Source organism: Hakea prostrata, chromosome 7 (assembly GCF_041222555.1).
Source record: "Hakea prostrata isolate BN-2017 chromosome 7, UWA_Hpros_2, whole genome shotgun sequence".
NCBI lineage: Eukaryota > Viridiplantae > Streptophyta > Magnoliopsida > Proteales > Proteaceae > Hakea > Hakea prostrata.
This window is the reverse complement of record NC_142606.1, coordinates 38,247,585-38,269,747: the sequence shown is the minus strand read 5'-3', so window position 1 is coordinate 38,269,747 and position 22,163 is coordinate 38,247,585. Positions and strand designations below refer to the sequence as shown.

The following is a 22,163-nucleotide window of genomic DNA, read 5'->3' as shown; positions in this document are numbered from 1 at the left end:
TCTCTCGCTATGCCACCTAGACCTCCAAGTTTGTGATTTGCGAGGAAAGAGCCATCGACATTCAATTTAATGCAGTTGGGTAGAGGGGGCTCCTATTTTATGCAGGACGAAACTACCGTCACATGCCTCTGATGTGTGCCACCCTGTTTGTAGAATTGCAAGCATTTCCAAATGCGGAATGCAACATTTTTAGGTGAAGGTCTTTCCTACGTATCAAACAGACTAGTATATGCCTTCCACATGAGCCGAGTCTCTGTGAGAATCGTCGAGGGCTGCTCTGTGTGTTGGTCCTGATTCCATTGAGTGATGAGAGTGATGGCTTTGTCAACTAGATTGCCTGGTTGTGATAATATATTAAATTGTAAATGCTCCCACATTGTATGTGCTAGTTGACAAGTGACAAATATGTGATCAGGATTTGTTTGTTGTTCCCCACAGTGGAGTAAATGGGTAGAGCACTTGCAACCCCTCTGTGCCAGTAAAGATGTTGTGAGTAACTTTCCATGTAAAGTTTTCCATAAGAAATGTTGAGCTCGAGGTAAGAGCGGCACTTTCCATAAGCTTTTCCAATTGAAAGGTTCCTGTTGAGTACTGGAGTTAGCATTATTTGCCAACAAATAAGCCGATCAGACCGTGAATATGCCATTTGTTGTCCATTTCCATACTTGTCTGTATTCGAGTTGTGATACAGGGAGTGGGATTTCCAGTACTTTGCATACCAGCCACCATCGTTGCAATAAATCTTTATTCCATGAATGTGTGCGTCTGTCAATGAAATGTGAAAGATTATTTGGGGCGAAAGTGGCAAAAGGAAGCAGCCCAAATCCTTGGGATACTAGGGGATCCACTCATCCATCCAGGGGTTAATAGTGTTTCCATCTCCAACTTGCCACAAAAGTCCTTGCTTCAGTAGATCTCTTCCCATTAATATGGATCGCCATCCCCACGAATCAATTCCCGATGGAGAAACACGCAAAAATGATTTATGTAGTACTTTTTCAACATTAGCCGACCCCATAGAGAAGATAGATTTTGTAAAAGATCCCATGCCTTCTGAGATAGAAGGGCGAGGTTAAAGTGAAGGAGGTTTTGAAAATTCAGACCTCCTTTTGATTTCGGGGAACACAGCGTATTCCAGTCTATTGTATGTACTAGTTGTTTATCTCCATTTGACCAGAAAAAACTCATCTTTTTTCCCATGATTTGAATGGCCACTTGAGGAAGTCGGAAGCATGACATGTAACGAGTAGGAAGGGCCGCCAGAGTAGATTGAATAAGAAATGCCTTACCAGGAGATGCTAAGTATTTGGATTTCCATCCTTGCAATCGAGCAGTAACCCTGTCGATAAGTGTGTTACAATGCTTGCGCTTCATCTTTTTTGCAAAAATATGGATTCCCAAATATGTGTCCTCAACATGAGTGGGGGATATCTGAAAGTGCAGTGATAGCTCTCTTTTTATGGATGCCGAAGTGCTTGGACTGTAGTGTGCTCTAGATTTGCTATAGTTTAACTCTTGCCCTGATATAGCACAGTACTGATTGATTATTGTTGCAAAAGAACTAGTTTCTTTCTTGGAGGCCTGTCCAAATAAGATGAGGTCATCTGCAAAAGCTAAATGAGATAGCCGCTCTCCTCCCTGTGATAATTGAATTCTTCTGACTTTTCTATCTTGAACTGCTTGTTCAAGATGTGATGTTAGCACTTCCGCATAGAGAACGAATAGATAGGGAGATAAATGATCTCCTTGTCTGAGTGCTCTAGTTGGGGTTATTGTTGTCACTGTCGATCCATTTACTAGTGGAGTGTAAGAAACCAATGTAACTCAAAACAATATCCATTCAATCCACTTGGCCGGAAAACCATATTCCTGAAGGGCAAGTTTAAGGAAGTTCCATTCTAGTCTGTCATAAGCCTTACTCATGTCCAATTTGACTGCCATAATGCCCTTCTTTCTTCCCTTATGCCCTTGAATTTTGTGCATGATTTCATGGGCAATTAATATATTGTCTTGTATATGTCTACCTTTAACGAAACCATTCTGTTGAAAAATATCAGGTGCAGTAGGATGTGCTTCAGTCGAGCAACCAAGATTTTTGAGATGATTTTATGACTTACATTATAGAGGCTGATGGGATGAAAATCGCCAACCTGAGTGGGTGTGTCGATTTTCGAAATCAGTGCAATGTAAGTGTAATTATGCTTCCTACAAAAAGTGCCAGTATTAAAGAATTGGCGTACCATATCCTCACTTCCTTTTGAATTTGTTCCCAACTTTGTTGATAGAAAATTCCGGGAAAACCATATGGACCTGGAGAATGGAGCCCATTAATTCCTTGTATCACTTCTTGCACCTCTTCCTCGTTCATAGGTTTTAGAAGCCATTGCCAATCAATCTCGGTAACTCGATCTTTTATTGGGTTTAGAGATCCCTCCTGGCTGGGTTGGGGAGTTTAATGTATATAAACGTTTGAAATATGCCACAAATTAAAGCCTGCTCAATGTCTTGTTGCTCAGTAAACATCAGGCCATTTTGTTGGATGGTTCGAATTTTATTCCTTGCTCTCCTGGTCATTGTACTCTGATGAAAGAATCGAGTATTTCGATCTCCTTGCAACTGCCACTTGAAACAGGATTTTTGCTGCCATTTGCTTGCTTGTTGGGAGAGGTTTAATCTCAATTTTGCAATGATTGTTTCTCATCTACGATTGCTCATTGCGGCTTATGATTGACACCTGTTGTCTAATCTGCTGCCGAAGTTCTAATTTTGTACTCTTAAGTCTTTTGACTGAAACTTTATTTCAGTGTTTAAGGTGTCCTGCAAGCCTCCGTAACTTGGCAGCTAAAATGAAGGAGTGAGAGCCTATTAGTGGAATTTTCCAAGAATTAAACAGCACATCATTATAAGATTCTTCTTGAGTCTAAAAGTGTTCGAAATGGAGCAGGCGCTTCAACCTTTAGCTCTCACCTTCCATAGATAAAAGGAGAGCTTTATGATCGGATTGTGTCACCATAATGTGAGATACTTGAGCCTCTGGGTAGGCTGCTAGCCATTCAAAGTTGCAAATGAATCTATCCAATAGACCTTCAATTCTCCTTTGTCCTTGTTGCTTGTTTGACCATGTGAATTTTGATCCAATAGTAGGAAGGCATAGCATATGTGAGTCATCCATAAATTTCTGCATAGGATGGATTTGCGACTTAGAAATAGTGCGCCCACCTTGTCTATTTGAATAATGTAAATAAGAATTCCAATCTCCTACTATAATCCACGGCTTATCAATGAAAGAAGCTAAGTTGTGTAATGTTTGCCATTGATATTGTTGATCATTCAGAATAGAACTCAAGTTCACAAAAGTCAGATACCATATATTAGGAGAATCACCACATAACAAGTGAACACACCACCTCGAACACCATACCACATCCACAGTAAGGGAACCTTTCCAACAACAAACAAGACCACCAGCATTACCTACGAGCGGGATTACAACCAACTTATTATAACCCCATTTATTACATAGCACACTCATATTTAACTTTAGAGATAAATACAAAATTGGGTCTGTGTTTCAGAAATAAGGCATGAAGTTCTTTTTGTATAGAGGACCGATCCAATCCTCTACAATTGAGCGCAAAAGCTCTCATTTCTTCACTGATGGCCTTTTCAGACTGGCCATCATTGCCTCAGTGCATATCAGATTCAACCCATATTGGTCAACTTTCAATTTCTTGCCTTTGTCCAGATCCATCTCATTTGTATTTTCATTTTTTACATCCTGTAAGAGCAACTTGCGTTTGCATGGGAGAATGTCACTGCCTTCAATTATAACAAGCTTACCAGAGCCCTTTTGACTTGAGGAAATAAGGAACGTGGCAGCCCAAAGGTTATGCAAATCTAGCTCCACCTTAGCAAGAAGACCTTCAACCGGTGTATTTGGAGGAGCCGAAGTTGGAGTGAACATGTTGACCACTTCTAAAGCAACGTTGGTGATGTCTCATGTGTATATTCTAATAGCGTATGTGGAGGGTTAAGATGGTGAACAATGAAATGCATATCCACATCATGGTGATCCTGATGAATTACCGCTTCTAAAACGCTGGGAGTTGGTATATGAGGTATCACCCTTTGTGGTGCAACTTGAGGAGGGAGTGGGGCACACACGGTGTATATAAAAGCTAGTTTCAAAAAACTACAAATAAGAGCATCCAATCTACCAGCAGGAACAGGATCCTCATGTAGGACTATATTGTTCCTATCTCTCCGAATGGCAGCCTCATCATATGCTTCCACTATGTGTTTAATAATGTTATTCCTTTTAGGAGGTATAGCTGCTAGCGGAATATGCGAAGCATGAGAAGATGAAGCCTCCCCTTTGTTGGTGTGCAAAGATACAATTTGCAAACCGGCAATCCGTATGCTTGTGTCCCAGTCTGATATAAAAGGAACATATAAGTGATTGCCTAAGTTCATAGGCGAATTTCACTTGTATGATTTCCTGAGGTGTAACTTCAAACATAACTAAAGAAATGAGATCCTGATAAAGAGGGATAAGTATGCAAGCAGCTGGAACGAAAGGCATAGCACCATCTCCATGGGGCACTCTCCCTCGAGCACATAACCCACTTTATTAAAGATCATGCTTAGCACATCATGATCATAAAAATGCCAGCGCAGCTTGAGAATCTGCACCCACATGATCACATAACGAAAAGGCATGATGGAAGCAGGGATACTGTGGTCCCACGGCTGAAACACAAGCAAGTGAGCCTCATAGTTCCAAGGCTGAGCAAAAAGAATGAGATTTTGAGTCTTCTCATTCCTGCATTTGACAGTAAACCTATTAGAGGCTCCTTCCACAAGAAGGACTCCATCGATTTCAAAGATATCAAGAGTGAAAGCCTTGTTGAGGAAGTTTTGGAGATCATACATGGTGATTACGATTCCATCAACCACCCACCCAAGCAGCGTGTGCTTAATATTTTCTTGAATATCTTCAAGCTTGTTGATAGGAAAAGTGACAGTTTCCATAGGTCGAATGGGAAGTCTAGCTTGGCAAACTTAGAGGCAAGCAGATCAGATGAGTTGGGGAAGGAAGAAGACAAAGCACAATGTGAAGAATACATGGTGATACACTCCTGACTACATAGCAAGAGAAGCAACCTTAAGTTAATGAAAACAAACCTACAGTAATTAGATCCAGCTCTCAGTTGAGGAAGCAGACTTGATCTCCATATCTCGATCAAATATATAGGCAAGAAGAAGGAAGATAACCCATCTATAGATGTATAGGAGATGTGCAAAGCAAGCTTCACCGCCTTTGCTAGACAAATCCCAAAACGACAATCCATGCGACGGTGGCAAAGCACCCATATCCGGTTGCCAAATAACCCAGCAAACTTGAAATTGTATTGACAACTCTTGAATTCATGTGACCCACTTATAACTTCCATTTAATACTCAAACATAAATCTTTGAACTAACACCACTAACTACAACAAGTAATAGTATTTAGATAGTATGAAAAGACATACCTGAAGAAAGGTGTCGCGTGATTATGAATGGTTTATGCCAACTAAGAAGCTATGACCCTTTGCATGCAACCTGGTGATGCCACACCAAATAAATCAGAGACATGGTTCCGTGAAATACGGATGCTCACATTCGCAGCCATGCATAATCTTGCCCGTTATTGATTCAAAGAGTCCCGATGCAATGATGCAGGCGGAAGGTAGCAATGTTGCAGGCAGAAGGTAGAAAAGATTTAGCTAAGGCTGCTCCCTTGATTGAACGAAGTCTGAAAGCACATCACACTGTGATTGGTGATAGCGTTCGGTTCCCCTAGCTAACATAACTTCCATGCATGGAAGTAAGTGACTAACAGTTGATCAGCAGAAACCTACTGTTCTCGCAGCATATAGAAAGCAAGAAGAAGCTCAAGTTGCAGAGCTTCTCTCTCCTCTCACCGACTCCACCGCTTTTTTTTTTTTTTTTTGCTGCAACTTAGAAAAATACTGTTCTTCTGTCTCTCTTTCTATCATGCACTTACTAGGGAGCAAGAAGCTAGCCCAAGATCGAGCAAGAGGTGAAAATGTAGAACATGAGAGGAGGATAGATGAGCAAGTTTGGAAATTTATTTCGAAAGCCCAAACACCTCCTAAATAAAACACTTCACATGGTGAGTAGTCTTTGAGGGGATCCCAACATGTGAGAATTTGTTGAAGCGCAAAATGTAGGTGGAACCTTATTGTTTTAGAGGTTGTGAGCATGTCGAAGACACAAACCATATTTTATTTGACTGCACAAAACAAGAAGCTAGGTATCTTTATAGCCTTTGTTTCCTTGTTATTTGGGACACACAAAACGCAAGAAAGGAGGACCTCTTCAAAAGAAGTGTATGGACTCCAACACAGGTGGTAGAAAAAGCTGTTGAGAACAAAATTTATTTCAAGGAGGGGTGTGATGCCCCACATCTAAAGATGAAGCTCCTTTGCCTGCCCATGCTTCCCCACGTCTCTTTCCCCCAATCGGTGGGTGTCTCCCCTAGTGGTCTAGGAATGAGTGGCTTGAATCAATCTAAACTTCTTATTTATAGGAAGGACTTGATCCGGTCACCCCACCCGGAAAAAGAAGGAATGACTTTCTATATCCTCGGTTGGAAAGTCCCCAACTGGACCAATCAACCGCCAAAATGCCCCTATGTTCGCTACTCTAGAAGACTTCACCCAGAGTAGTGAAAACTCATTCCCCTTCCTTCCCCCACCGCCTTCTGAACCCTTAGAGTACAATATTGTAGTTATGAATTGCCCGAATGGTTTTTCGGAATGGAGTACTTCTTCTTGTCTCAAAGCTTTTTATTTGCTCGCAATAGCGATTCAACATCTCTTCAGACAAAGCCTCTCCGTTGCGCTGATATAGGATGAGCTCCCTAATTTGTCCGCAACTATTGAAAATGGCGGCATGGCTATATCCCGCTAAAACTAGGGCGTCTAGAATTTGCCTATTGATCAGTGCCTGTGTATATACTTGGGACACCAAGTGTTGATAGTCATTCAACGAATGTCGTCCCAAAAAGCGAATGTTGAGGGCGCAATACAACTATTGCAATCTCTAGGTTTCGACCATTAAAGGGGGGGGTGAAGTTTCGGAATTTCTCGTGCCGGTGGGTCCAACTCTAAGGGCACCCCCCAGAAGGGGAGGTTGGGGCTGCTCCCTTATTGGGATAGGGACCAAGTCGACCTCTTTTGTGGGGGAAATGAAGAGGTTTTTTTAACCCCACACTCTATTGGCTAATCAAAGTCCTTTTGTGGGCTTTCATCGAGGCGCTTTTTTGTAGTCCCAAGGAACTGAAGGATGGTTTGGAACCCTAGGCAAGGATTAGTCATTCAAGAATCAGTTGATGCGCCGAGAATACAACCTGCCTTGGTCAAGCGGCTGAAGAGGCATAGTTGAACTTTTATGAAAAGTCAAACTATACGCCAAGGTTTGGAAGACTTCACCACCTACGCACTGAGCACCATTCCAAAATAAAGCACGATAAGAAAAGTTTTCATTTGGTTGAATTAATTAGTGTCGTTTGGACCCTTGATCCATAGCCAAGGTCAAAATGCATTTCCTTCGTTGGACTCTCATACGGTGGAATTAAATTGAACTGAAGACAGGAAAATGACCAACAAAACTTTCTCCACCCAGAGGTACTAAGAAGTTAATCCCGACATAGACCCCATTGGTGGCTAAGGTGGGCCTGCAATTCTCTAACTAAGGCCGATTAAGATTTTATTATATAAATAATATTATATATATTACATATTAAATGCCTTGGGTTAGAAAACGTTGCAGGGGAGGTGTTTTGGTGAAGTGAAGCTTATGAAATAAAAAGAAGAAGAGAAAAGGAGGCATGTGGTCACAAGGAAAGGAATGAGAGTAAATTGTGACACTTAGAGGTATGGGAGAGCAAGGGGTGAGACTTAGATAAATGGGAGAGCAAGTGGTGACGTTTAAAACAATGGAAGAGTTTGTGGTGACACTGGTAAATAAGTGTCCGCAAATCTCATAAATATAATATTAAATAAGTAATATTACAAGAGAAATGTAGGGATGAGGTGGTGGAAAAAAATGGAGGAATGAGGTGGTGGCACCTCTCACCACCCACCATCGTTCCATTCTCTTCCCCTACCACCAACATGGGTTAATAAAAAAAATAACAATATAGTAATAACTAATCAATACAATGTTTTACCATTGATTATGATGAGGGGGTGGTTTTTTTTTTTCTTTTTTCGTAGAGAGAGAGAGAGAGAGAGAGAGAGAGAGAGAGAGAGAGAGAGAGAGAGAGAGAGAGAGAGAGAGAGAGAGAGAGAGAGAGATGTATAGAAGACGTATATCGCATGCCATGTTTTATTCTTGTATGTAGTATGATTATTTTATAATATTCACTGGACTAGTGTAGCTCATACCTCATTACCATGTATAGATAGATAGTCAAAGAACAAGGATAAAGGCATAGCGATCCAAGACTAGGATTGAGAGCACAAAGTCTCTTTATGATTATGCTAGCTATTTCAATTCATAGAGGACATTTATATCTAAGTATTTTAAGGTTTTGTATAAGATAGTAAATGTTCAGTTTAGTAGTTGATGTGGATTTGGAATATGGACTTATTCATAAACACAAATAAAGTATGTAGCTGCCATCGTAGGATCTATTTATATGTTTTCCCTCTCTTGATAAATTAATGTTTCCACTGTTGCTACCTTGATATTTTATTTTGTTATTAAGAGAGAATGGTTAAAGAAGAGGTTATTGCCATGTCACCCAGTAAGGTTTAGGCACCATGGGCCACACCTAGCCCTAGTAGTTGGGGGCGTGACAAATTGAGAATAGAAGTAATAGTTGCAAAAGAGAGAGGGTAGCAATGGAGAAGAAGAAACCTTAGGGCACACCTGTAGAAGAAACCCCATGCTCTTGCCTCTTGATTCAATTGCACATCTCAGATTTGCTGAACAAAGTAGAGAAATAAACCACACACAATGAACACAAAGATTTTGCTTGGTTCAGCTCTTGCGATCCTACATCTAAGGCAGAGGTAAAACCTTTAGTCTTCCACTATAAAGAATGAACAAGTACACCCTCAATCTTGCACAAGACAACTCTCTTTTACAAGGATTACAAACCATAAACCTTTAGGAACCTTTACACAAAAGCCCTAACAAAAGAGAGCCAAACTTACAAGAAATCACAAGCCCTAGTAGAGCAATAGAGAGTTGCAACACACAAGAGAGAGAGAGGAGAGGAAGAAGAAGAATCATGTAACACACCTAATGACGACAACCTCTCAAGCAACATGAAGAAACCCTATACAATAAAGCAAGTAAAAAGCCCTAAATGCCCACACTTAAATGCATAAGAATTAATAATATGCCTCTAAACTAATGCATTTAAAACACAATATAATATACTCCACCTTGGTTTAAAACTAGAAAGCTAAGATTCAAGACTAGAGACTTTACCCCTACACTAACTCAAGAAAAAGAAAAAGAAAAAATAAAAAACTACTATTAGATTTTCAGCAAACTCAAAGCTTCCCTAAAATTATCAACTGGGACACACTTGATTAGTATATCAACAAGATTTATACTTGAAGAATCCTCTCCACCTTCACTTGACCACTTGCAATGACTTCCTCGATAAAATGTAGCTGAACATCTATTCGCTTGGTCCTTTCATGGTAAGCATTGTTCTTTAACAAATGTATTGTACTCTGTGTATCACAAAACACAATAGGATCTTCAACTTCAAATCCCAGCTCCTTGACAATTCCCTTGATCCATAAAGACTCTTTTACAGCTTCAGTTAGTGCATCATATTTTGATTCGGTGGATTATAGGGCAACAATATGTTATAGATTAAACTTCAAGCTTACAACATTTTCATCCGCAGGAAATACAAAGCTAGTCAATGACCTTCTTTTATCTAAATTAGCTGCATAATTTGAATCACAATATCATTTCACAAGAAAACCATTAGAAGCATTAGAAGTAAATTTTAGACAATGATTGGAAGTTCATTTCAAATATCTTAGAAGCCACTTTACAGCTTCCCAATGGTTCTTGCAAGGTTTTTCTGTAAGCCTACTAATAAAACTAACATCATAAGCAATATCCACTCTAGTACCTATCATTGCATACATAAAGCTACTAGTAGCATCAGCATAAGGTACATTTCTCATAAAAGTAGCCTTCTCACTAGACAAATCACCATCAACAGACTTTAATAATCTAAATTAAGACCCCAAAGGAACATTAACAAGCCTACAATTATGGATTGAAAACAATTTAGTAACAATTTTTAATATAATCAGGTTGAGTTAAAGACAAAATTTTATTTTTTTTATCCCTAATTATATTTGTCACACCCCACCAAGCCGGATCTGGATATATCCGAATACCCTTGGAGGTGATACACTACAGGATCTAGGTTCACGACTAACCTATAATCATATAACACAATATAGCATAATATAAAACAGGAAGGAAAATAAAGTATCAAATATCAAACTATCAAATGTTATTACAGTTATCCTCAAATCATTCCTCAAAGTTAGTCAAAATCATAATCAGAATATAAAGAAGGAAAATTGTTTAACAACGAAAGTCCAAATGTTCTCGAAGAGAATTAAGAGTATAAGTAGAGCCCCTGCCTAACAAATAAATAAAGAACATTAGTGATCGCAACTAAGGCAATTACTTTCTCATAAGGTATCTCCATGGCTTCAATAGAGCTGGACTCCAAAGGCGCAGTCCAGGTAAGAACACGACTCTCCATGTATTTTGATGTCCTTGCTCACTAATCCCTTGTAGCACTCCGCCGACGGCAAACTCTCCAGGTAAACAATATCCTTATAACCTGTAACAAAATTTGAGAAGAATATATATGGGAGTGAGTTCCAAGGAACTCAATGAGGTTAACATAATCATACATCGCACATCAGTTACACACATTTATATGCAATATAATTATAATGAGATAATAAGTGAAGATGCAAATATGCTTTTTAAAAATCTAACAAATGTTGTCTCTATGTCAAACATGCATTTTGGGTTCTCTACGGCAAATGGGATTAGGTCACATCATACAATGGCTAGGGATCAGGTCACCATCTCTTACCAACACCATTTGGTCTGAGAACTGGCTTGTTTTAGGGATAAGTCTAGCCCAAATGCAAGGTCAACTATATCTCATGCTACATGTGATTCATATACCGTCCTTCATGCCTAGTGCCTTTTTGGTATGCTTTTCCTTCTCACCTAGGAATGTTATTCCTCACAGCACTCAAGCGGTCTTTTGGACTACCATTCATTTACACTATGTTCATCCATATATGTTGGGGTGGATGCATCTCATGTCTCCTCACGACACTCAAGCCATTCTTTGAATGCTCTATGAGCCCAACTCTAGCATATGCAACCCGACCACTACATAATAACAATGGGCTTTTATGATGTTCACAAGACCCAGCCACTGCCATCATGGGTCACTTGGCTTCAGTACCCTTGTCATAAGGGTAATAGCACTCAATCTAGTTTACTAACCAAACACGTCTAGACACTTATTGACCATGCACCTAGCACCTATTGAATCGATGTGGATGCATAGGCACCAGGGGTAAAAGATAAACCCACAATCTTGTGGGTTTTTTAATTACCAATATATATACACATACATATACCATACCACCCAACTCCATCACACATCACAATCTCAAATATCACTTGAATGAATTAAATAATAACATAAGTATAAAACATCAAATTACCTTGTATTTGTGCAAAGTCCCACAATAGTTTTTAGGAATATAAATATAACATTTGCAATCACAAGAATTAGAATAAAGTTAAATACAAAATATATGATAGTATATTCCTCACCTGTCAATGACAAAATAGTGTCCAAGAGTCCAAGAAGTCCTTAATCAAGGATGCTAACAAGTTACAAGAACCCTAGAAAACATAAAGACTAAAATTAAGTTTTGATTGGGAATCAAACTAGGCGTCAAATGAACCAAAACTTGCACACCCGGACAGGGGTGACAAGTCAAGCTTGCCAGGGCTGGTCAATGCCCTTGGTTGAACACCCCTTGGGCTGTGACAAAAAAGCCCTAGTTTGAGCTCATTTCGAAATCAAATCAATTGAGGGTTTTTGGACTTCAATGGGATAGTAGTATTGTCCCAAGAACACCTTCCAATCATCCCAATTAGTCCCAAATCAAATAACCCAAATTGGTTCTTAGAGAGTCACTCACAGGCATCTCAGAGAGGATGAATGGGTTTCAAAATGAAATGATAGTATGATTCATCACTTAATGGGGTGGGAAACATGAAAGGGGACAAGAATGTGCATTCGTTACTTCCATGAATACTATTAGTATTGCAAACAGTACAATGAAAAGTAGTTGGAATGAAGGGTTTCAAGGTCTTCTTACCTTCACCCACGATTATCCTTGCAAACCGCACTTTAGCACCGTCTCACGTATAAGAATCTCCCCAAATTTCAAGCTCTTTCCCTCTCCCACAGTCTTAGCCTCCCACTAGCATAAACAATTCATTTATGAGGTGAGAAAACCATAAAATAGGGTTCTTGACTCAAATTCTCAAAAATGTCCTTTTCTAGGCAGAATGCGGTCGGTTAAACAGAGCACCTATCAACCGGCCCTATAAGCCAATTTCAATGGGCTTCGGAGGGTAAAAACCTCTAAACATTTATAAATCAATGGTATACTTTACCTTGGCATTATAGTGCTCTAGCATAGGTTTTTGTGCATGCCAAAATCTCATTTTTATGCCTTCCAGACTGACTCTGTCTCCTCTCTTGAAGTCAAATAGGCTTGCCGGGTCTTTTTCTAGTTCGTCCAAGTCCATAGGTTCTACTTTTGAACTTTTGGTCTCAACTCAGATGGTCCAAAGTTACCTCATACTTGCACTCTGGGTTCGCGGACCTGAAACAGCAGGTTATTGAGTGAGGATTTTAGGGGATTTACAATATCGGTTCTCAAAATTCTTTTAGAAGGTCCAAGAATTTTCATATCAAACTCAACTTTCAATAACTCTTTTAGCCTATTAATATCATCTATATTTCTTAGAGACAATTAACATGTCATCAACATAAATCAACAGATAAATAAAACATTTATCTTCAAGCATCTTAAGTGAACACAATGATCATGGTTACTTCTAGTGAAGCTGAGAGACAAAACAAAGTCATCAAATCTTCTATACCACTGCCTAGGAGATTGTTTCAAACCATATAATGATTTTTTAAGCAAACATACTTTATTTTCAAAACCCTTTTTTATAAAGCCTTTTGGTTGTTCCATAAAACATGTAGGAGAGCTGTTTCGACATCTAATTGTTTTAACTCATAATCAAATATAGCTACAATAGATAACATCAATTTTATTGATGTATGCTTAACAACAAGAGAAAAAACCTCAGGATAGTCTAAGCCTTCAATTTGAGAAAAGCTTTTAGCTATAATCCTAGCCTTAAATCTTGCATTCTCAACACATGGGACATCAGATTTTCTCTTGAAAATCCATTTACAACCTATGACCTTCTTACCTATAGGTCTGTCCACAAGGGACCAAATTTGGTTCATCAAAGAATCAAATTCTTCCTTCATTGCCCTCATCCATTCATTCTTAGATGACCTCTTACATGCCTCTTTATAACTAATTGGCTCATTGAGCTCAATTATGTTACCAACCTGAAAAGCAAAGGCTATAATGTCAACATAAGCAAACCTACGAGGTGGTTCAATGGTCCTTCTAGACCTATCTCTAGAAGAAAGATAATTAGACAAAGGGTCATTGCCTTGACCACCTAGATTAGGTCCAATTTCTAAACGTATATCAGAAGGTAATTCTAGACCATCATAATCATTGTTATTACCATGCTTCAGATCATGATCTTGATTGAAATGTGGACCAGATAATGCATCTTGAGCATCACCCTTGTGCTACCTAGAATGGGCAAGGCTTTCTTTTCAAACTTCATCTCTAATTCCTTAGATCTAAGAGCACTCAAAACATTTTCTAAAGTTGAAGACTCCCTACCATTTTTAATAGCAGCCTTAACATCTTTAAAAGAATCAGGCAAGGCATTCGAAAGAATTATAGCTTGGTTCTCATCTGAAATCTTTTCATCAATGTTGGATAAATTAATAATAATTTTCTTAAATTCATCTAGATTATGTTCCAAAGATTTACTAGGATCCATTTTGAAACTTTTAAAATAGTTTTTCTTTCAAATGAATCTTAATAGACAAAGACTTAGTCATAAATAGAGATTCCAATTTAACCCAAATACCAGCAATAGTGGTTTCATAATTTACTTGTCTTAACACATTATTAGATAAATGCAAAAATAACAAACTACGTTACAGTTTCAAGCATGTCATATTTTTCAATGTCAGACAAAGAAACTGTTAAGGCTTTCCCACCATCAAGTGCCTTGGAGCATTTCTGATGTACCAACACTACCTTCATCTTTTTATGCCACATATCAAAGTCTCCCTTCCCATCAAACTTTTCTAACTCAACTTGCGTAGACCCCATTAGGTTCCTTGTATTCCACAAAAAAGCCAACAAAAAGCCAAAACAAAAAATATGCAACAAACCAGAAAGAAGAAAAAGAAAAAGAAAAAGAAATTGAAGAGAAAGAATAAAAGAAAACCCTTGGACGATACAATGATTGCATAGCCCAGAGAGAGACCAACATTGAATCACGAGCTCTAGATAATAGATGTAGAAGAAACCCCACATTCTTGCCTCTTGATTCAATCACGCATTTCATCTTCGCGGAACAAAATAGAGAAATAAATCACACACAATGAACAAAAATATTTTACTTGGTTCAGGTCTCACGATCCTACATCCAAGGCACAGGTAAAACCTCTAGTCTTCCAATATAAAGAATGAACAAGTACACCCTCAACTCGCACAAGACAACTCTCTTTTACAAGGATTACAATCCATAAACCTTCAAGAACTTTTACAACACAAAAGCCCTTACAAAAGAGAGCAAAACCTGCAAAAAATCACATGCCCTTGCACAACAACAGAGAGTTGCAGCACACAAGAGAGAGAGGAAGAAGAAGAATTGTCTAACATACCTAATGATGACGGCCTCTCAAACAAAATGATAAAACCCTATACAATAAAGAAAGTAGAAGGACCTAAATGCTTACACTTAACTGCATAAGAATTACCAATATGCCCCTAAACTAATGCACGATTTTAAAACACAATATAACAACATCGCTTTTCTCCTCCTTCTCGTGCAACCAGACACATATTATTGGCCAAGGACTTCAAATCTCTTAAGAGAAATCTTGGTTGAGCATTTTCCATGACATAAGCTTCCCCAACCCAAGCTCAACTGTAGTACTTTACTTGATTTTCTTGTGCCTAACCTCTACTCACTACCTGAAGTTTCATTATTTGGTTGTCCATATTGTTTTCCATTTAGTGGAGATTCCCCCCCCCCCCCCCTCAAATTTGTTACCGTCATAACTAGGGACAGGGCCAAGGCTAGGGCAAAGACCAGGGATAGGGACAGGTCCAATCAAGGTGAAATTGCTTTAATAAACGCGTAGCACAATGCAGCCTATAGTCTAGATCAAGGCAAAATCTTGACCACTCGTTTTGCCTCCTTTCGCATAATTGATATTTTTTTGGGTAAAGTTCAACTGCAAAACTAGTGATCGAGATTTCGTCTCAACCATAGGCTAATATGGAGCATCCAAGTAGAGCTCCCAATCAGCGCTGGGACCAACCCAGCCCAACCTGGTCCAATCTAAGACTAGATTTAAGGCGGATTGAGCTTGGCTTGATTTGCTAAGATTCCAGGTTATGGTCAAGATTTTTAGGCCTTGAATCAAAGTTGATGCAGTACTAGGCTTAGTTAGGAACTTCAGGTTACGAGAATGGGTTTTGAAAAACCTTCAGGTCCCATCATGGTTACTAGATTCGCGTTGATTAGGTTCAGCATTTGCATTTTCTAACAATCACTAACAACTTGAGAAGTTTGGTGGATAGTCTCCAACCAAAAACCAGCTTCAAATTCAAAAGGTGATAGGTGCCCCTTGTTGTTCCTACTATTTGGTGGGATTAGTTTTTAATTATTTTCAAAACCACCGTAATACCTTATATAATTCACGTTTTTCACCTGTAATATGGTTGGGTGGGTGCATGTTGAAACCCATAAAGGTATTGTTGTTTCTTCCTAGTAATAATTATCAAGAATTCATTAATCAAGAGGGAGAGAAAAAGAGAAAAGGTGGGGGGGGGGGAAGAAGAACAAGAAAACAAAGGGCAAAGCCTTATTAAAATCAATGAGGCCCTAAACAAAAGCAAAGTAAATGAACTACGAAGTAAAACCAACCAACCAAAAGGGGCCGTGCTTAATGTGCAGCACGGTGCAGCCTACGGTCGACATATTGACCGCCTGTTTTATAAAAGTAGGTTTCCAAACCTATTGTTAAACGGATGGTGAGATTGACATCTCGGTCGAGAATTCGATCTCGACCGTAGGCTGCAGGTGCTGCGCATTAATTACGCAGCACACAAACCAGACCCGACCAAAAGAGCCAACACAAATTCAAAGATTGAAGCTAGTTTTCTGTGTGCTTTGTTTATTTATTTAGTCTTTATCAAGATGATGGCACCTCCCTTATTAAACAGTTGCTTCTGCTACCCTGGAGCAGAGGAGAGTGGATATTGCTTGAGGCAGCTAGCTTGCAGTCATGTTTGGAGGGTATCATATTTTGAAAACAAACCTAATTCATGATTTTACAGGAACACGGCATGTAACAGATGTTTTTTTTTTTGGGTAAATACATTTAACAGAGTTGAAACCAAAAGGATGCATATAAGAACACATATATAATAAACAATAACCATTCTTGAGCCAATTTCCATGATAGCAAAGTAGAAAATGTATGTCTTCTTATAATGGTTTGATTTGCCTCCGTAGTATCGGTTGTCATAACCTAACATATGATCGATGATTTATCTTTTCCCAAGTGAAAGCCAACATATGGTGTTATACCAACAATTAGTTATTTTCTCTCCTTAACTAATCCAAGGTTGTTATACATGATACGGAAGATTTCTACCCGACCGGGTCTGACCCGGATGGGGCTCCACATGCCAGTTAATCGGGAAAGATGCCGATCATCCATGACCAAAAGCGTAACATACGCCACATATATAGCAATCATCCTTGTTATAGAAGGTCAACTCAGCAGCTGATTGAATGGGACCAACGACAAGGGAGCATGATCCGAGGAGAAACATCAGCCCTTGTCTGGCTAACTTACCAAATACATAAAAGGTAACACCCACACTATAAATGCACAGATCTACCCCTCCGGTAAGCAACCAATACACTTTGAGCATAATCTTGTGTAGCTTTTGCATCTAACTTTGCCATCGGAGGCGGTTGTCCGGCACACAAGCCGGCCCGCATCTAACCTTTCTTGCAGGACTCATTGTCCCGGATACGAGAGGAGGCTCAGTCGGATCCAAAAGCATAATTGATCCGCATCAATACAATATTTTACAAATAGAATTTTCATAATCAATTCCAAACTTTACTCCAAGGTGGGCCATTTGCTTGTGACCTCTACAAGAGAATAACACGTTTCACTATAGGAAAGGAAGAAGAAGATGAAGAAGATGAAGAAGAGAAGCATTTGAGTGCTGGCCATATCAACCCGGTCAAGGTCGATGGCCTAATTCAGATCAAAGAGGTAGGTCTAGGTATCTTGAACCAACCCACAAAACATGTAAGATTTTCTTGGTAAATCAATCTCAAATGGTTTGGTGCAGCTGTAGCGTCTTCGAAGCCTCAAAGGGAGTTGCTTTAATGCAAACCTGTTTTGAGGCACCCATTGGATAACTTGTATTAATATAAGCTAGCCATGATTCCAACCGAACCAAAAACGATCCACAATGGGCTAATCTGGCGGCCGGGCCACCACGTCCCCACCAAACAGACTTTCATGCCTTGCTTAGTTGCTTGGCATTGCCTATAAGGCTATACCGCAACCAAAGCTTCCTAGTTTTCTGCTTAACAACAACAGAAACCACAACGTCAGTGAACAGTAGAGCGTCCCTGTACATGAACACTGTCTGGTTGATATTGCCTTGATCACAAGAAACCGAATTGGACAAGTTGAAGCAGTCTGATCAGCTCTTACCGGCCACGTTATGCCTTTAAGATGAAGATCTCTCTTTCCCAAAATACTAAGATTTCACAGATAATGAAAGATGGTCAAATTCGACTTCGACACCACTCTTAAGTTTAATGGTTGGTTTATTGACTGCCCAACAACAATATCCCTATAAAACCAACCACCTTCACTCTCTATTCTTCTCACATTGAGAGTGAAGTCCCGATCGAGTTTGGAGAGAGGGAGAGATGGGTTGTTCTATTCTTCCATTATCAGCATCTTTGAAAGCTTTTATCCCCTCATTGATCATTTTGCTGCTTGTTTTGGATCTCTTCTGCAATGGAGTTCATGCAAGCATAACTCGGAAATACACATTTGATGTATGTATTACACATGAAGCCTTTATACCTTACAACTCTTCTGCTCTGTCTTATTTCTTTGTTCATATAATGTTGGATTCCATGTTGTAGATCAAGCTGAAGAATGTAACAAGGCTTTGCCACACGAAGAGCATTGTGACTGTTAATGGACAGTTCCCTGGGCCTCGCATTGTAGCAAGAGAGGGTGACCAGCTTCTTATTAAGGTGGTTAACCACGTCCAGAACAATATAACTATCCATTGGTAATACATGCAAAGCTAATTAATTAATTCATGTGCTTCATTAACTTCTGTTTATATAGATTAATGGGTTCTATATATTAAATCTCTTGGCATGCATGCCCTCCCATGTCTCAGGCATGGAATTCGACAGCTTCAGAGTGCATGGGCAGATGGACCAGGTTATGTGACTCAATGTCCCATACAAACTGGACAGTCTTATGTATACAACTTCACCATTGTTGGACAAAGAGGAACTCTCTTTTGGCATGCTCATGTCTCATGGCTCAGGTCGACAGTCTATGGACCCACCATCATACTCCCCATACGCAATGTTCCTTACCCATTTACCAAACCATACAAAGAAGTCCCACTCATTTTTGGTAATCAGCTACGCAACCCAATCATATTAAAGCTTTATATTTTACAGTTTATGCTACTCTTATTTAGTAACTAATGTTGGTTACAACAATGTCATAGTCCGTGTTATTTGTCAATTCAGACTATAACATCATGAAGTTGCTGTTTTGAGTTTTCAGGAGAATGGTGGAATGTGGACACTGAAGCAGTGATCAATCAAGCAATGCAGACTGGAGGGGGACCCAATGTATCCGATGCTTATACTATCAATGGACTCCCTGGACTCTCCTACAACTGCTCTGCTAAGGGTACCAAACTGCTACATGATACAATATTTATTGAGCTATTTGGATTCCTTTCCTTGTTGAAGCTGATCATCAAAATTAACCTTTCTATAATTATTTTATCAGATACATTCAAGCTGAAAGTGAAGCCTGGAAAAACATATCTCCTTCGTTTAATCAATGCTGCACTGAACGAAGAGCTCTTCTTTAGCATAGCAAATCACAACGTCACGGTTGTTGAAGCTGATGCTGTTTATGTGAAACCTTTTGAGACAGATACTATTCTAATTGCTCCTGGACAAACCACAAATGTTCTACTCAAAACCAAACCACATTACCCCAATGCAACATTCTTTATGGCTGCAAGACCTTATGTCACAGGACTTGGCACCTTTGATAACTCCACTACTATAGGGTTACTTGAGTATGAATTCCCCTTAAAATCATCTGTGGGCTCAATAAAGAAGCTTCAAGTCGTCAAGGCAACACTCCCAACCCTCAATGACACTTCCTTTGCTACCAATTTTGCCAATAAACTTCGTAGCTTAGCCACGGCTCAGTTCCCTGCCAAAGTCCCACAAGTTGTGGATAAACGATTCTTCTTCACAATTGGTCTAGGGACAACCCCGTGCCCAAAGAACCAAGTTTGTCAAGGCCCTAGTAATAGGACCAAGTTTGCTGCTTCAGTAAATAATATCACATTTGTTCTCCCAACCACAGCACTCCTCCAAGCCCATTTCTTTGGGCAATCAAAAGGTGTCTATACAACAGATTTTCCAACCAAAAGCCCTATTTCTTTCAATTATACTGGTACGCCACCAAACAACACAATGGTGAACAATGGCACTAAGTTGGTGGTGCTACCTTTCAACACTAGTGTGGAGCTAATAATGCAAGATACTAGTATACTAGGTGCTGAGAGCCACCCTCTTCATCTCCATGGCTTCAACTTCTTTGTGGTGGGGCAAGGATTTGGTAACTTTAACCCAAATAAGGACCCCAACAACTTCAATCTTGTGGATCCTATCGAGAGAAACACTGTGGGTGTACCTTCTGGCGGTTGGGTTGCCATTCGCTTCCTTGCAGATAATCCAGGTGGGTTACACTTGCAAATAATTTAGGACATGTTACAGCATAGGACATTATATTGGGTTGCCATTTGTTTCCACCTACTGATTTAATTTTTGTAATTTATTGTTGTTTGTTGACTTAACCTCTCTACTTTCCATTTTTGTGTGAATAGGTGTTTGGTTTATGCACTGTCATTTGGAGGTTCACACCAGCTGGGGCTTGAGGATGGCTTGGATTGTTTTGGATGGAAAACTGGCTAATCAAAAACTGCCTCCCCCACCATCTGATCTTCCCAAGTGTTGATTTGTTAGAGTTGTGTACTTGGGAGCATGTCGCACTGTGTCACTCTTTTATTCTTTTGTTTTCTTATTCTTTCTTTCTTTGTTCCCCAACCCTGAACTAGAGTGTTTGTTTTGCTTTTCGAGCGAGGAAATAGAGGGGAATTCACTATTTACGTAAGAAATGTTAATTATCCTATTATTTGATATTCATACACTGATCATCTTTCTTAGCTCTCCAGTTTCTCCCTTCTCCCCCCCCCCCCCACCCCCCTTTAGGCTTTCCTCTTATGAATGTAGGTGTATGGAGTTAATGTCAGGATTGAGAGAGAGAGAGAGAGAGAGAGGAGAAGAAGAAGAAGAAGAAGAAGAAGAAGAAGAAGAAGAAGAAGAAGAAGAAGAAGAAGAAGAAGAAGAAGAAGAAGAAGAAACTGTAGGGCTCACCAGTTTTCTTCTCCCCGACCAAACATATATTATTGGCAAGGAATCTTGGTTGATCATTTGCCATGACATAAGCTCCCCAACCCAAGCTCATCTAGAGAGAGTAGCTATGGAGAAGAAGAAACTGTAGGGCTCACCAGTGTTCTTCTCCCCAACCAAAGATATATTATTGGCAAGGAATCTCGGTTGATCATTTGCCATGACATAAGCTTCCCCAACCCAAGCTCATCTGTAGTAGTTTACTTGATTTTCTTGGACCTAACCCCTACTTACCACCAGAAGTTTCATTATTTGGTTGTCCATCTTGTATTCAATTCAGCAGAGATATTTTCTCACATCAAATTTGTTACTGTTAAAACTAGGGACAAGGACAAGGCCAAGGCTACGGCAAAGATCAGGGATAGGGACAGGCCCAATCAAGGTCAAGACTAACCCACCCCGACCTGGCCCGATCTAAGACAATTAGGGCAGAATCGAGCTTGGCTTGATTGCTAAGATACAAGGTTATGGGCAAGATTTTTAGGCTTTGAGTCAAGCTTGATGTAGTATCAGGCTTAGTTGGGAAATCTAGGTTTGAGATTGGGTTTTGAAAACCTTCAGGTCCCATCATTGGTACGAGAGTTGCATTGATCAAGTTCAGCATTTGCATTGTCTAGCAAACAGTAACAACTTGAGAAGTTCGGTGGATGGTCTCCAACCAAAGACCAGCTTCAAATTCAAAACGTGATAGTTACTCCTTGTTGCTCCTCTTGTCTGGTGGGATTAGTTTTTAATTAAAATTATTTTCAAACCCACCTTAATTACGTTATATGATTTACGTTTTCGTGAGCAACACCTGTAATATGGATGAGTGGGTGCATGTTGAAACCCATAAGGGTATTATTGTCTCTTCCTATTAA

At 39.6% G+C, this 22,163-nt stretch overlaps 1 protein-coding gene across 1 annotated transcript; it reads left to right on the top strand.

The window, feature by feature from the left end:
* Window positions 1–18,451: 18,451 nt before the first annotated feature.
* LOC149011055 (laccase-17-like) lies at window positions 18,452–21,069 on the top strand. The gene is made up of 6 exons (XM_089163202.1): window positions 18,452–18,612; window positions 18,703–18,854; window positions 18,969–19,213; window positions 19,370–19,498; window positions 19,601–20,569; window positions 20,718–21,069. The coding sequence occupies exons 1-6, from the start codon at window positions 18,481–18,483 to the stop codon at window positions 20,846–20,848; spliced, it is 1,758 nt and encodes a 585-aa protein (XP_089019328.1). The 5' UTR covers window positions 18,452–18,480; the 3' UTR covers window positions 20,849–21,069.
* The last annotated feature ends 1,094 nt before the right edge of the window (window positions 21,070–22,163 follow it).